At 42.2% G+C, this 13005-nt stretch overlaps 1 protein-coding gene across 1 annotated transcript; it reads left to right on the forward strand.

The window, feature by feature from the left end:
- Window positions 1-3314: 3314 nt before the first annotated feature.
- Window positions 3315-9010, forward strand: LOC110952686 (vimentin A2). The gene is made up of 9 exons (XM_022196348.2): window positions 3315-3963; window positions 4207-4267; window positions 6307-6402; window positions 6653-6817; window positions 7588-7713; window positions 7968-8188; window positions 8274-8317; window positions 8402-8487; window positions 8599-9010. Exons 1-9 carry the CDS (start codon window positions 3431-3433, stop codon window positions 8638-8640), a joined length of 1374 nt encoding a protein of 457 aa, XP_022052040.1. The 5' UTR covers window positions 3315-3430; the 3' UTR covers window positions 8641-9010.
- Window positions 9011-13005: the final 3995 nt, after the last annotated feature.

Raw genomic sequence — 13005 nt, forward strand, 5'->3', positions numbered from 1 at the left:
AAACTCTAAATACTTCAGTTACAGAATTATATATACACACACACACTCAACAAAATATTAACGCAACACTTGTTTTTGCTCCCATTTTTTGTGAGATGAACTCAAAGATCTAAAACTTTTTCCACATACACAAAATCACCATTTCTCTCAAATATTGTTCACAAATCTGTGATAGAGAGCACTTATCCTTTGCTGAGATAATCCATCCCACCTCACAGGTGGGCCATATCAAGATGCTGATTAGTGCACAGGTGTGCCTTAGACTGCCCACAATAAAAGGCCACTCTGAAAGGTGCAGTTATATCACAGCACAATCCCACAGATGTCACAAGATTTGAGGGAGCATGCAATTAGCATGCGGACAGCAGGAATGTCAACCAGAGCTGTTGCTGGTGTATTGAATGTTCATTTCTCTACCATAAGCCATCTCCAAAGGCGTTTCAGAGAATTTAACAGTACATCCAACCAGCCTCACAACCGCAGACCACGTGTAACCACACCAGCCCAGGACCTCCACATCCAGCATGTTCACCTCCAAGATGGTCTGAGACCAGCCACTTGGACAGCTGCTGAAACGGTCGGTTTGCATAAGCAAAGAATTTCTGCACAAACTGTCAGAAACCGTCTCAGGGAAGCTCATCTGCATGCTCGTCGTCCTCATCGGGGTCTCCATCTGACTCCAGTTTGTCGTCGTAACCGACTTGAGTGGGCAAACGCTCACATTCGATGGCGTCTGGCACGTTGGAGAGGTGTTCTCTTCATGGATGAATCCCGGTTTACACTGTTCAGGGCAGATGGCAGACGGCGTGTGTGGCTTCGGGTGGGTGAGCGGCTTTCTAATGTCAATGTTGTGGATGGAGTGGCCCATGGTGGCGGTGGGGTTATGGTATGGGCAGGCATCTGTTATGGACAAAGAACACAGATGCATTTTATTGATGGCATTTTGAATGTGCAGAGATACCGTGACGAGATCCTGAGGCCTATTCTTGTGCCATACATCCAAGAACATCTCATGTTGCAGCAGGATAATGCATGGCCCCATGTTGCAAGGATCTGTACCCAATTCTTGGAAGCTGAAAAGGTCCCAGTTCTTGCATGGCCAGCATACTCACCGGACATGTCACCCATTGAGCATGTTTGGGATGCTCTGGATCGGCATATACGACAGCGTGTACCAGTTCCTGCCAATATCCAGCAACTTCACACAGCCATTGAAGAGGAGTGGAAACCCCCCAATAAAACAAAACTGCACCTTTCAGAGTGTCCTTTTATTGTGGGCAGTCTCAGGCACACCTGTGCACTAATCATGGTGTCTAATCAGCATCTTGATATGGCACACCTGTGAGGTGGGATGGATTATCTCAGCAAAGGAGAAGTGCTCACTATCACAGATTTAGACAGATTTGTGAACAATATTTGAGAGAAATGGTGAAATTGTGTATGTGGAAGAAGTTTTAGATCTTTGAGTTCATCTCACAAAAAATGGGAGCAAAAACCTATGTCCTCTAACTCAACATATAAGTATTATCTACATTTTTTACCTCAGAAAAAATTGATGTCATCACGTTGATGTTTTTAAACATACTTGCACATTCATGACAATAAGGTGAAAGAGTGTGTTATTATGTATTGTCAAACTGGCCTACTTTATAGTTAGATAACACCAGTTAGCTAACTAAGCTAGCGAGCACATGTCTATGTATTGAGTGTGTTTATGTGTATGTGCACGTGCAAGTGCGCATGTTTGGATGTCAAACATGAAATCATTCCTGTGTGGATCAAAATATAATACAAATAATAATACAAATGATTATTCTGAACAAAAATGATCAAAATGGCATAAAAAAACATTGATTCCTATACAGGCCATTTTTAACCCACTTGTGGAAGAGTCCAGGGTTCAATCACTCATACATCTAGAGTTAAACTGCATTTTTTTCTCTAGCCTAAAAGGCTTCTCAAAGATCAGACTAGTTCCCTGAGTAGCTGTGATTCCCCCTGCACAGTCACATCTTTGGGGCAACATGCCAACTTCAGATCACTGCAACCACCCTCACCCGTCGGGCAAAAGTGTGAAAATCTCTGTGAAAGACATATTTGTGCATTCAGAGTGTTATCTTGTAAACAGCGATCACAAAACTAAAACTAAATGTTCCTTCGTGACTTCTTCTTTTCATGTTTTTTTTTTTATAGAGCAGCGTCCAGTCAGCAGCACCAGTGCAGCGTGGTTGGGAGGTGTAGAGTGTCACTGGCTCAGCTCTGCTGCCCTGCATCTCCCTTCACAATCACTGAATCTCAGCAAGTCAGCAGCACTGCAGCACTGACAGCTCTGTATGCTGAGAGGAGAGACACGGAGAAAGGGAAAGAAAGAGCATTTGCACTAAAAAGATCTCTACCACCATACCTGATGTACGCTTAATGTGCTGCAGGTCAGTCTGTGGAGAGAGTGACAGTTACTGAACTGCAAACACGTGCTCTGAGGCTGCGGATAATGTGCGTGGATTGAATGACTTTGATTTGTATCCTAATGCAACCTTTCTCTTCTTTTCTCTGAGGGTTACTGTGTGAGATCATGAGAGACGTGTGATGCTCTCTTAACCTAATCAACAACTGTGAAGCTGCTGACTTGCTCATACTGTACTTCACTTTTTCACTCAAGCTTTCCTCCACATGGCAAAAAAAATGCACACAACACCCTCATACACTCACACATGCACATGCACTAATAAACTGATAAATACTACTGACGTGGTTGGGTGACAATTTAGTTTTATGATGCAATAAAAAAGTAAAAAAAAAAACATTTGAAAAAGGACAAGCAACCCAAAAAATAGTGTAAAAATTCATGTTGGGTGTGTTTACAGGGAGATGAGACAAGAACTAACTTGGCTCAATGAATTAGCTGAAGATCATATTTTTTGCAGGCAAAACCATATTTCATCTCTCAGAGTCACACAAACATCATAGTTTCATTACAATATACGATATAAAGGATGCATCTCTCTGCACCAAAACTTTATCAGTATGATGTTCTGTGCCCCAAATTGAGCCTTAGTAGTTTTTGAGGTCACATACATGTGCCACTCATGCAGAACTGGTAATATTAGTAACAGACATCACAGGAACCACAGGATCTTGGATTTAACAGAACGTGACAGAACTCACATATCCACAGCTGCCCTAAATCTTGATCCAAAATCTGGATCTATTGGCCTGGAAGACAAACGCGTGCGTGTTGCGTTCTGTGATTGGGTTCTCAGTGTGTCACTCAAGTCACCGTGAAGTTATTTGCATAAGGAGGAGACTATAAATGAGTAATGGTTTAGGAAACGCCTTCCCAGACGCACTCTGCTGATGCTGCGACGACAGGAGCGATACTTAACCGGTCACATTGCTCTTATCGCCGAGTGTCTGAAAAGAAACACGCAAGATGTCCTCCTATAACAGATCAGCTCCACATTCCTCCTACAAAAAGATGTTCGGAGGAGAGAGAGCCGCGGGCAGGAGCAGCTACTCGAGCCGTCAGTTCTCCAGCCCGGTGCGCTCCTCCCGGGTGTCCTTCGGGCTCTCTTCAGTTCCGGTCGTATACGCGACGAAGAACCAGAGGCTCCGAAGCAGCGCAGCCATGCCCCGGCTGGTCTCCGAGAACTTGGACTTCTCCCTGTCCGACGCCATAAACAGCGAGTTCATCACCAACCGCACCAACGAGAAGGCGCAGATGCAGTCGCTCAACGACCGCTTCGCCAACTACATCGACAAGGTGCGATTCTTGGAGCAGCAGAACAAGATCCTGCTGGCCGAGCTGGAGCAGCTGCGGGGGAAAGGCACGTCCCGGGTCGGAGATCTGTACGAAGACGAGATGCGGGAGCTGAGGCGCCAGGTGGACCAGCTCACCAACGAGAAGGCCCGGGTGGAAGTTCACCGGGACAACCTGGCCGACGACATCGACAGGCTGAGAGAGAAGTAGGAGGCGTGGCACTTCTGTTCTCACCTGCATATGTCGAGATCTAATCAATATATGCATTTCCCTTTGTTAGTCATGATCAAATCCTTCCGCACAGGATCCACTTTGGCCAGTTTCTAGTCATGCGCAAAAAGTTTTTCCAGCGTAAAGTGACAAACAGTGCCAGAACAAAAGATGGTTGTTGGGGGTGGAAGTCCCAGTGACAACTAAATTATAAATCTCCTTTTTGTCTGTGTGTGCAGGTTGCAGGATGAAATTGCCCAGCGGGAGGATGCTGAGGCAAACATGCAGAGCTTTAGACAGGTACAGTATGATCATAAATAAAATGTGTCATCAGACAAAACTCCAGATTTTTTAAGGATTTGTACATTTTGATGGCGATAAAAATGATTGTCTTTGTGGTGCTGATGGCTGAGCCCTGTGCTGCCCCGCCTTCACAACTACTCCAAGTTAAATACGGGTTTAAACCCCTTTTGATATTGAAGAAATGAGATTAACCTGAAAAGAACCCAGCTTCTATGAGCTCTGAGGTGGAACTGTCCTATTTCTCTTCTATATGTGATCTCTATGCAATTATTACCCATTAGGTGCAGAGACAGGAATGCACTCTTCTGATGGCACAACAGCAGATTCTAGCCATGATCCAAAATAGCTGTAGAGCAGCGGCTGACCCTGGTCTGGTACCAAAGGCCAAGTTGTGGCTGTTGAGTTAAATCAGGCCTGCAATGAGAGGAGATCTCTTTAAGTCTGACTGGTCACAATGAATGAGCTGGAAACAAGTGCAACAACAGTGCCGGTCCAATGTGGTTATCAGAGCGAGAAGACAAGCCACCATGTGATCCGGCTGTCTCGTTGTGGGAGAACATCAGCACATCAGAATCTCACTTGTTATGGTCTTGTCAGAGATTGTTCCCTTTCACTGGGTTTATAATGAAGAGATGATGAGTCGGGCGAATAGTTCCAAGTGGGTGTCACGGTACCAAAGAAGGTCACAGAGTAATGTTTCACTCTACCATTGTTTAAGAAAAGATTTTAGACTTAAAATTACATTTTTCAGTGATCACATGCTTCTTAGGGCACACTTTAAGTTCTCCGTATGTTGTCTGATGGTGACCTTGCCTATATGAATGTCAGAAAGGAAGTCCCTGTGGCCTGCTTTGGTGGCACACAGACAACTATGCAGGGCCCACAGCCGGCTCCTGCTCAGTCAGGCACACAGTCACTCTTCCAGCCTTGGGCTTGTTTGGGAAACCCTGCTGAATAGCGCACTTTGTTTCTGGCATTAGTGCAGGGGCAAAGCTGCTTCATTTGCTGATACCTCAATTACCAGCCTGCCAACGCCCTAACAGCACGGCGGTGTGGTGCCACAGTTAGTGTGTTTGCGAGAGACAATAAGAGAGATATAGAGCATGTTGGTTTAAGAATAATAGAATGTTTTGCAGCTTCTGCACTAAATTGGAGGAGGAGAACTGAATCTCTGCTAAAACAGTCAATGGGGGAATATGAGGTAAAGAATGCAGTTAGGAAATAATTAATGGGATTAAGGATATCTTCAACAATGCTTTGTGTGTTGGGGTTCTCTGCAGAGCCTTTTTTTTTTTTTAACTGAGTCAAACAGGAATGGGGAAAAAATTCACTGACTTTTGGGGAGCCTTTTACCACAGATAAGGCATGCCAGTTTAATTTTCTTATTTTATTGTACAGGAAAAAGCCCCAGACTCCATTTGACTCACTAGATGTTATGTTTTAATTTGTCTGTGTCTGGCTAACCTGGTGACAAATTATACACAACTTGGGAGCTTTATAGGAATACATTGTATTTTATGTTTTTATGAGATGTTTTCCATGTAATATCTTAATCTGAAAAATAATTAGCAGCCTTTAGCATTAAAGAAATGTGGATGAGAAGAGGTACAATGTTTTTCTGTGTACTAGAAGTAGGACACAACAGAAATACTCAAATATAGGACCTCAAAACAATACTTGCATGCAGTCCTTGAGTAATTGTACTTACTTTTCACCTTTGCCAGTCTGCCTGTGATGCAGTCAGGAATTGTGGCTTAACAGCTGCTGTGCAGTATATAACTTGCAAGACAGCATCTACTCATCTGCAGTGACACAAGTCATGTGCCTGCAGTTGACTTTTATTGGACGCATGCATTTGTGACCTTGCCTGGCTACACAGTGGGTCGTTTGTGTTTGTGGGCCTTGTGTGAGTTCTCTTTACTGCATGTGAAAGAGCACTTTTTTTTTTTTTTTTTTCCCTGTGTCAGCAAACACATTATGCATAATTCATGTCACCTTCACAAGTCACCTTATTAAGAGTCCGTGTTACGGCACAGGATGTGGACAATGCAGCTCTCGCCAGACTGGACCTGGAGCGGAAGGTAGAGTCACTCCAGGATGAAATCAACTTCCTCAAGAAGCTGCATGATGAGGTAAGCTTCTTTTTTTGTGGTCAAAGCTGAATCACTCTGTTGCAGAAACACTCCGCGTATGTTAAAAAGGCATCCTTAGGAAATTAGGCCAGATCATTTGAAATATGTGTTAATCTTAAGTTCCAAACTGGACGGATTAGTATGCCGGAGCTTTTCTAACACATTCAGTAGCATTGTAGAAAAGTATACAAAAGGACATTAAAACAGTCTGTACTGACTACATATGCTGACTCTGCTGCTTGTGTGGCAGGAAATGCTGGAGCTGCAGAGCCAGATCCAACAGCAGCAGCATGTGCAGGTGGACATGGAGATGGCTAAGCCCGATCTGACAGCAGCCCTGAGGGACGTCCGTCTGCAGTATGAGAACCTGGCTTCCAAGAACATCCAGGAATCGGAGGAGTGGTACAAATCCAAGGTACAAAAAAAATGCTACGTTTTTAACAGATGCAATTAATGTACAAGAAAGTGTTAAGAACCCCCTAAAAATAAACTACGGCCTAAGTATATTCCTACCTTTAGTGTCAGATGAGATTTAAAGCGACTGTAATCAATATTATTACACTAACAGTGGATCACATGACCACTTGTAAGTCAAAGTGGTTGGTTGTGATGAGTTGATGGAGAATTATATCCTGATTCTGCAACCGCCCAAGCGGTTACTAGCTGCTGAACACAGTGGAGCATTTAGTATTTAACTCTACACCATCCCCTAGAATGAAGTCCCCGCCTCTTTTCCACACACCAAAGCTCGAGCACACCAGCTCACCTATGACTCTGCTCAAACACTGTAAAACTACTGAAAACCTTAATCTGAAAATCTGCAAACTATTTGGGAACAAATTTTCCTTTTCAACTTGAAAAGTGATGTCAGTGTTGTGTTTATGGCATGTTTCCACCAAAAAATCAGCTTGTGTCGTTTTGAAATTATAAAACATAGTCAATCTTTCTTTATGATATTTTAGCATTAATAGAAAGGTCAGTGATTACATCAATGCTGGTTCAGACACCAGACAGCCGTGTCATCCCTCCAAGCATAAGTTGTGGCCATGTCTTTCATAATTTACACACTTAACACTATCTGTCATATCTGCTATCTCTCAGCCACTGACTCATCAGTCAGCTGATTTCTCCATTCTTTCCCTCTTGCTATCCATCTCTCCTCTCTGTTGTCTCTGCAACTGTCAGTTTGCTGACCTCACTGAAGCTGCAGCCAGGAATAATGATGCTTTGAGAGTGGCCAAGCAGGAGGCCAATGACTACAGACGCCAAGTTCAAGCACTTACTTGTGAGGTGGATGCCCTCAAAGGAACTGTGAGTATGCAACCACAGCTTACACAGTTGCATACAAGACTCAGGCACAAGATAAAGGAAAAAAAACAAAAACGGCATCTTCAACACATATAGCTAGAAGAAAATAAGCTCCAGGCATATGATTAGTGACAAAGCAAAGAGTGAAATGTCCCTTGTTTTCATCCTCTTTTGGATCAAGTTATTTTCACTGCCTGTCTTCATTTGAAATGAGTTATTTTTATCATCTTTTTGTTCCTTCTTGGCTTCTGTCCCAGAATGAGTCCCTGGAGCGCCAGATGAGAGAGGTGGAGGAGAACTTCTCCTTGGAGACGAGCGGCTACCAGGATACCATCGGCCGTCTGGAGGAGGACATTCACAACATGAAGGACGAGATGGCCCGTCACCTCCGGGAGTACCAGGACCTCCTAAATGTCAAGATGGCCCTGGACATTGAGATCGCCACCTACAGGAAGCTGCTGGAAGGAGAGGAGAGCAGGTGACTGATGAAGCCTCTGTAGACATTAAAGTTGCTGTCTAGCTGACAGATGTTAATGTGTGGGTTGTATTTTCTCCATGTGTAGAATCTCCACTCCTTTGCCAAACTTCTCCTCTCTGAACCTGAGAGGTAAGATCACATTCCGCTTGTCAGTCCAGAAATACCAGTTTTATTTTGCCAGTCAATAACACACCAAACAATTTTTTTCCGTAGAAACAATGATGGATTCCAAACCCCATGTTGAGACAACAACAACCAAGAAAGTTCTCATCAAGACCATCGAAACCAGGGATGGTCAGGTAGAACACCTTTGAAATGTTCTAAATTGGTTAATCATTTTCTTTCAGTTGTTTGAGTTCAGACATGCCTCTAATTGTTGCCTTTTCTCTGCTCTCTGTATCCTCCTTCAGGTGATCAATGAGTCAACCCAGAACCACGATGACATGGAGTAATGTCTTTGTTTTTGCCAAACAACCAACAAAAGCAATACGAAGCAACACATTTCCTTGAAGCTACAAGCAAGCAAGCTCACCACCAACTCACAAAGACAGCTTCAAAAAGTGCCTTTCTATGTGATGATCCAGTAAGCCTGTTAGTTGACACAGACTGTATTTTGCTTCCTCTGAAAGTATTTTGTCACATTTGTTTAGACACAATGAAATCAGCACAACATGGCAATCCTCACTGAGGTCTACAACAATCTTTCTTTGTAACCAAAGTAGTATTTTTGATCGACACAGCATGCACTCTGCAGTAAAACCTGTATGCTAAAGATGTCACAATGACCTGTACGCAGCAATAAACCATGAAGACTGTAACCCAGTACTGTGTGCAAAGTGTAATACTTTGAGACACATTATAGTAACCAGAAAAGCACTCAGAGTGCAGTACTGCACCAAGGCTGTTCATTCTCCAATATGGCATTGTCAGAAATGCAGCATATTTTTGTAGAAATGCAGCATTTTTTTTGTTATTGATGATCAGGAATCACGATACCATAGAATGTGGCTGTAATTATGAATATAGATGTACTCGCGAGCAAAATGACCTCACGCTGAGCACAGGTGTGTGTTATACATGTGTACGTTACACACAGATACTGAATCGCAGGACCTAATTATGTAGCCAGCAGCAGGAATTGATGGGACTCAGAAAACCCCCAGAATTTAATCAATTGTTCCTTGTATCGTTTTCAATGGATAAGTCCTGATTAGTCCGCAATGGTGGATTTGTAGTAGGAGCACAATCATGTGATCGTCAACAGGCAGCTGACGTAGTTTTCACTTGTTTCCATAGTTACAGTGACGCTGTACCGCTATCTCGCAATGACGCAGAAATCTTTTAACAAATTCATGGATCCAGACTAAAATCCACATCACTGCCAAAAGCCAATAAAGTGGTCCTTGTGTAATTTCTGACCTTCCTGAAAATTTCCGGTTAGTCCGTTTTTGAGTAATTGCACAAACGCATTCACAGAAGGACAAATGTACATTGACCGTCACATAACTCTGTCACATTACTTGGTGGAGTAATAAAGTAGCATTAGGGCGAAACAGTTACTCATATGAAAATAATGAACTGCATTGTAGACAGTGAAGCTGAGCAGTGTAAGAGTCAGTCCCACATTCTGATAGAGGAAGTATCTTAGGCTATTATTCATCTTAAATTGTTTTATTTTGCTAGATGAATGCATGAACTGTAAAACCATTTATGATAGCAAGAATTCAACTTGTGCACTCAGCCTGAAAAGTTTAGATTTTGTTAACATGATGTGTTATGTGCTTAACTGATGTCAGGTTTGAGATGCTATGCACTACACGTTTGCTCATATTCAGGGGCTTCCACAAAGTCATGCTGCTGCTGCATCTCCAAACTAACAAGACCCTGCTACCAGTATAAAGGTATTTCCATAACCAAAGGAACATCTTCAATGTAATGCGATCCCATGCAATGCCACCTTTATCTGTGGTCTTGGAAATGAATTACACAAACATTTTTGTAGTCCTTTTTGTACTGAACTGCATTGGGTTTTAAAGGTCGGATAGTGACTTCTTTAATTGTATTTTAGTCAGGTTGGATCACTGCTAAACAGTAGAATGAAACCAAGTCAGTTCTACACCACAGGCTCACAGATATTTTTTTTAAATCGAGAAATCAAGAGGAATAACAGATGTGTCACACAGAGGTGAGAGAGAAGTAGCAAATGTTCAATTACATAATGAGAAAATTATAAGATTCAAATGGACTACATATGCGAGCTTTTAGTTGACCTTGAGGATAAATTGTTATGCCAGTAGCTGTTTGTGAGATGAAAATTGAACTTTGAGTCTCAACCTTCGGAAGGGAAGTCTTTAAAGTGCTCAAGGAAAAAAAGAAATTTGAACATTTGCAGTTCTGTGATAACTGTGTGAATTCCATTTGCAGATGAAAGTCATGCAATATGGTTAATAGCTCTGGAATGGTTATTAAACTGACCGCAAGGTATGATTTTTAGTAATATGTTGAGGAAATGTAACAAAATTAAAAAGACAGATCCTATTTTGACAGCAGGATCTGTCAACAAATGTATGAGCATTGATGCCACATAAGACGTAATGTGCAGTGCTAAAATGTAACAAAGTACATTTATATATGTGCTGATATTACCACTATTACTTTATCCATCCATCCATTCTCTATACACCACTTGATCCTCACTGGGGTCGCGGGGGGTGCTGGAGCCTATCTCAGCTGACTCGGGCGAAGGCAGGGGACACCCTGGACAGGTCGCCAGTCTGTCGCAGGGCTACATATACAGACAGACACTCACACTCACATTCACACTTACGGACAATTTAGAGTAACTAATTAACCTCAGCATATTTTTGGACTGTGGGAGGAAGCTGGCGTACCCGGAGAAAACCCACGCATGCACAAACTCCATGCAGACAGATCCCAGGCCCAGGCTGAGATTTGAACCAGAGATCTTCTTGCTGCAAGGCGAAAGTGCTAACCACTGTGCAGCCCTACTACTACTTTATAATTTCCCCTTTTTTAAATACTGAACAAACATGACTTATTCATTATATTAAGCTGTATAGCTCAATCTTAACATTACTGCATTACTGGTAGTAATCAAAGATTATCCATATATCCAGTATGATAATAGGACAGAAAATAAATAGATATATCAAAAGACAAAATCAGTCAAATGAGTCAAACTTTAAGATTAATGAAATTTTATAAAGAATCAATCAGTTATATCAGTCTGTATGAGCTCCAGTCATGCACAATAGTACAAAAAAACAAACAAAAACAAAATATAGCTCATGGCTCATGAAGGCGCAATTATATTCCACTAGCATATGATTTAATTTCAAAATATTGGCAAATTGTAACCCTAAGGTGTATTTCAAGTGCAGTATTTCTTTAAGTTATGGACAGAAATTAATTAGTCTTTTTTAATATATCCACAAAATGATTCATATGAAAGGACCAATGTCTTCTTCAGCATAATATCCATCCATCCATTATTGGGTTCTCCAGCTTCCTCCCACAGTCTAAAAAAGTTCATTCATCCATTATATATACACCGCTTAATCCTCATTAGGGTCATGGAGGCGGGCTGGAGCCTATCTCAGATGATTTAGGGTGAAGGCAGGAAAGCACCCTGGACAAGTCACCAGTCTATTACAGGGCTACATATAGAGACAAACAATCACACTCACATTCACACCTACGGACAATTTAGAGTTACCAATTAACCTCAGCATGTTTTTGGACTGTGGGAAGAAGTTGGAGAACCCGAGGAAAACCCACATGCACAGGGAGAACATGCAAACTCCATGCAGGAAGATCCTTGGCCCAGACCGGGACACGAACCGGAGATATTCATACTGCAAGGTGACAGTAACCACCGACCCACAGTGCAGACTTCTTCAGCACAACCATCTTGGCAACATTAAATTCCACCTTGGTAAAATCACACAGGTGAGAATGATAGCAGAATGTAGTTTAAACATTGCTGCCTCCGGGATGTAATAAAATAGTGTCGTACCTCCATATTTCCATTTTCTGCTCATTTTAATTTTGAATGTCAGGAGCACATATGAAACTTTTTATTCTACTGCATTAAACTGGCATCTACAACATGCAAGAACTACAGCTTTAGTACAATGTGCATTTTTTTAGCAATAATAATTACAGTGACAGGGGCCATTCTGCATACTGAATACTTTAGTTTTGATGCTTTGTGCGTTTGTTTACTTTTATTTGCAGAAAAGTAAAAGTTTAGCAAGACCAGCATTGCAAATGTATTTCTGTAGTGTGGTAATGTTGCATTTACTTAAGTAAATGATTTCAATATTTCAGCGTACCATTTCAGTCTACCATGTATAATTATGATCACTGCCATTTAATTCTGACCAAAAACTGATTCACTGACTGTATAGTGCCATAAATGCAGTGAACCTGCTTTGTTTGACTGCCATCTGTCGATGATTGGTGCAGCTGCAGCTTACATTTCACAGGAGGTCGCCAGGAGCTTCATAAAATCTCATTTAAATTTACTTGACCGCGTCCAAATCTCGCGATCATTTCCCCCCAGATACGTTAAAGACGCGATTTTGACGAAGGAACTCAACAGGTAGCTCGTGATTCTGAAGTGATCTATATTCACACCTGTGCAAGGCAGCGCAGGTGTATCTGTTCATTTTAATAATGTGGGCTACTTGAGGGTTAATTAATGTCGCTTGTTTTCGCCTGCCTGTCCCGGGAGAGCCGTGTGTTTGTCGACAGAGCAACTTTCTCCATGTGACGTGTCTGTCGGAGGAAATCGA

This window comes from Acanthochromis polyacanthus, chromosome 9, assembly GCF_021347895.1.
Source record: "Acanthochromis polyacanthus isolate Apoly-LR-REF ecotype Palm Island chromosome 9, KAUST_Apoly_ChrSc, whole genome shotgun sequence".
Taxonomy (NCBI): domain Eukaryota; kingdom Metazoa; phylum Chordata; class Actinopteri; family Pomacentridae; genus Acanthochromis; species Acanthochromis polyacanthus.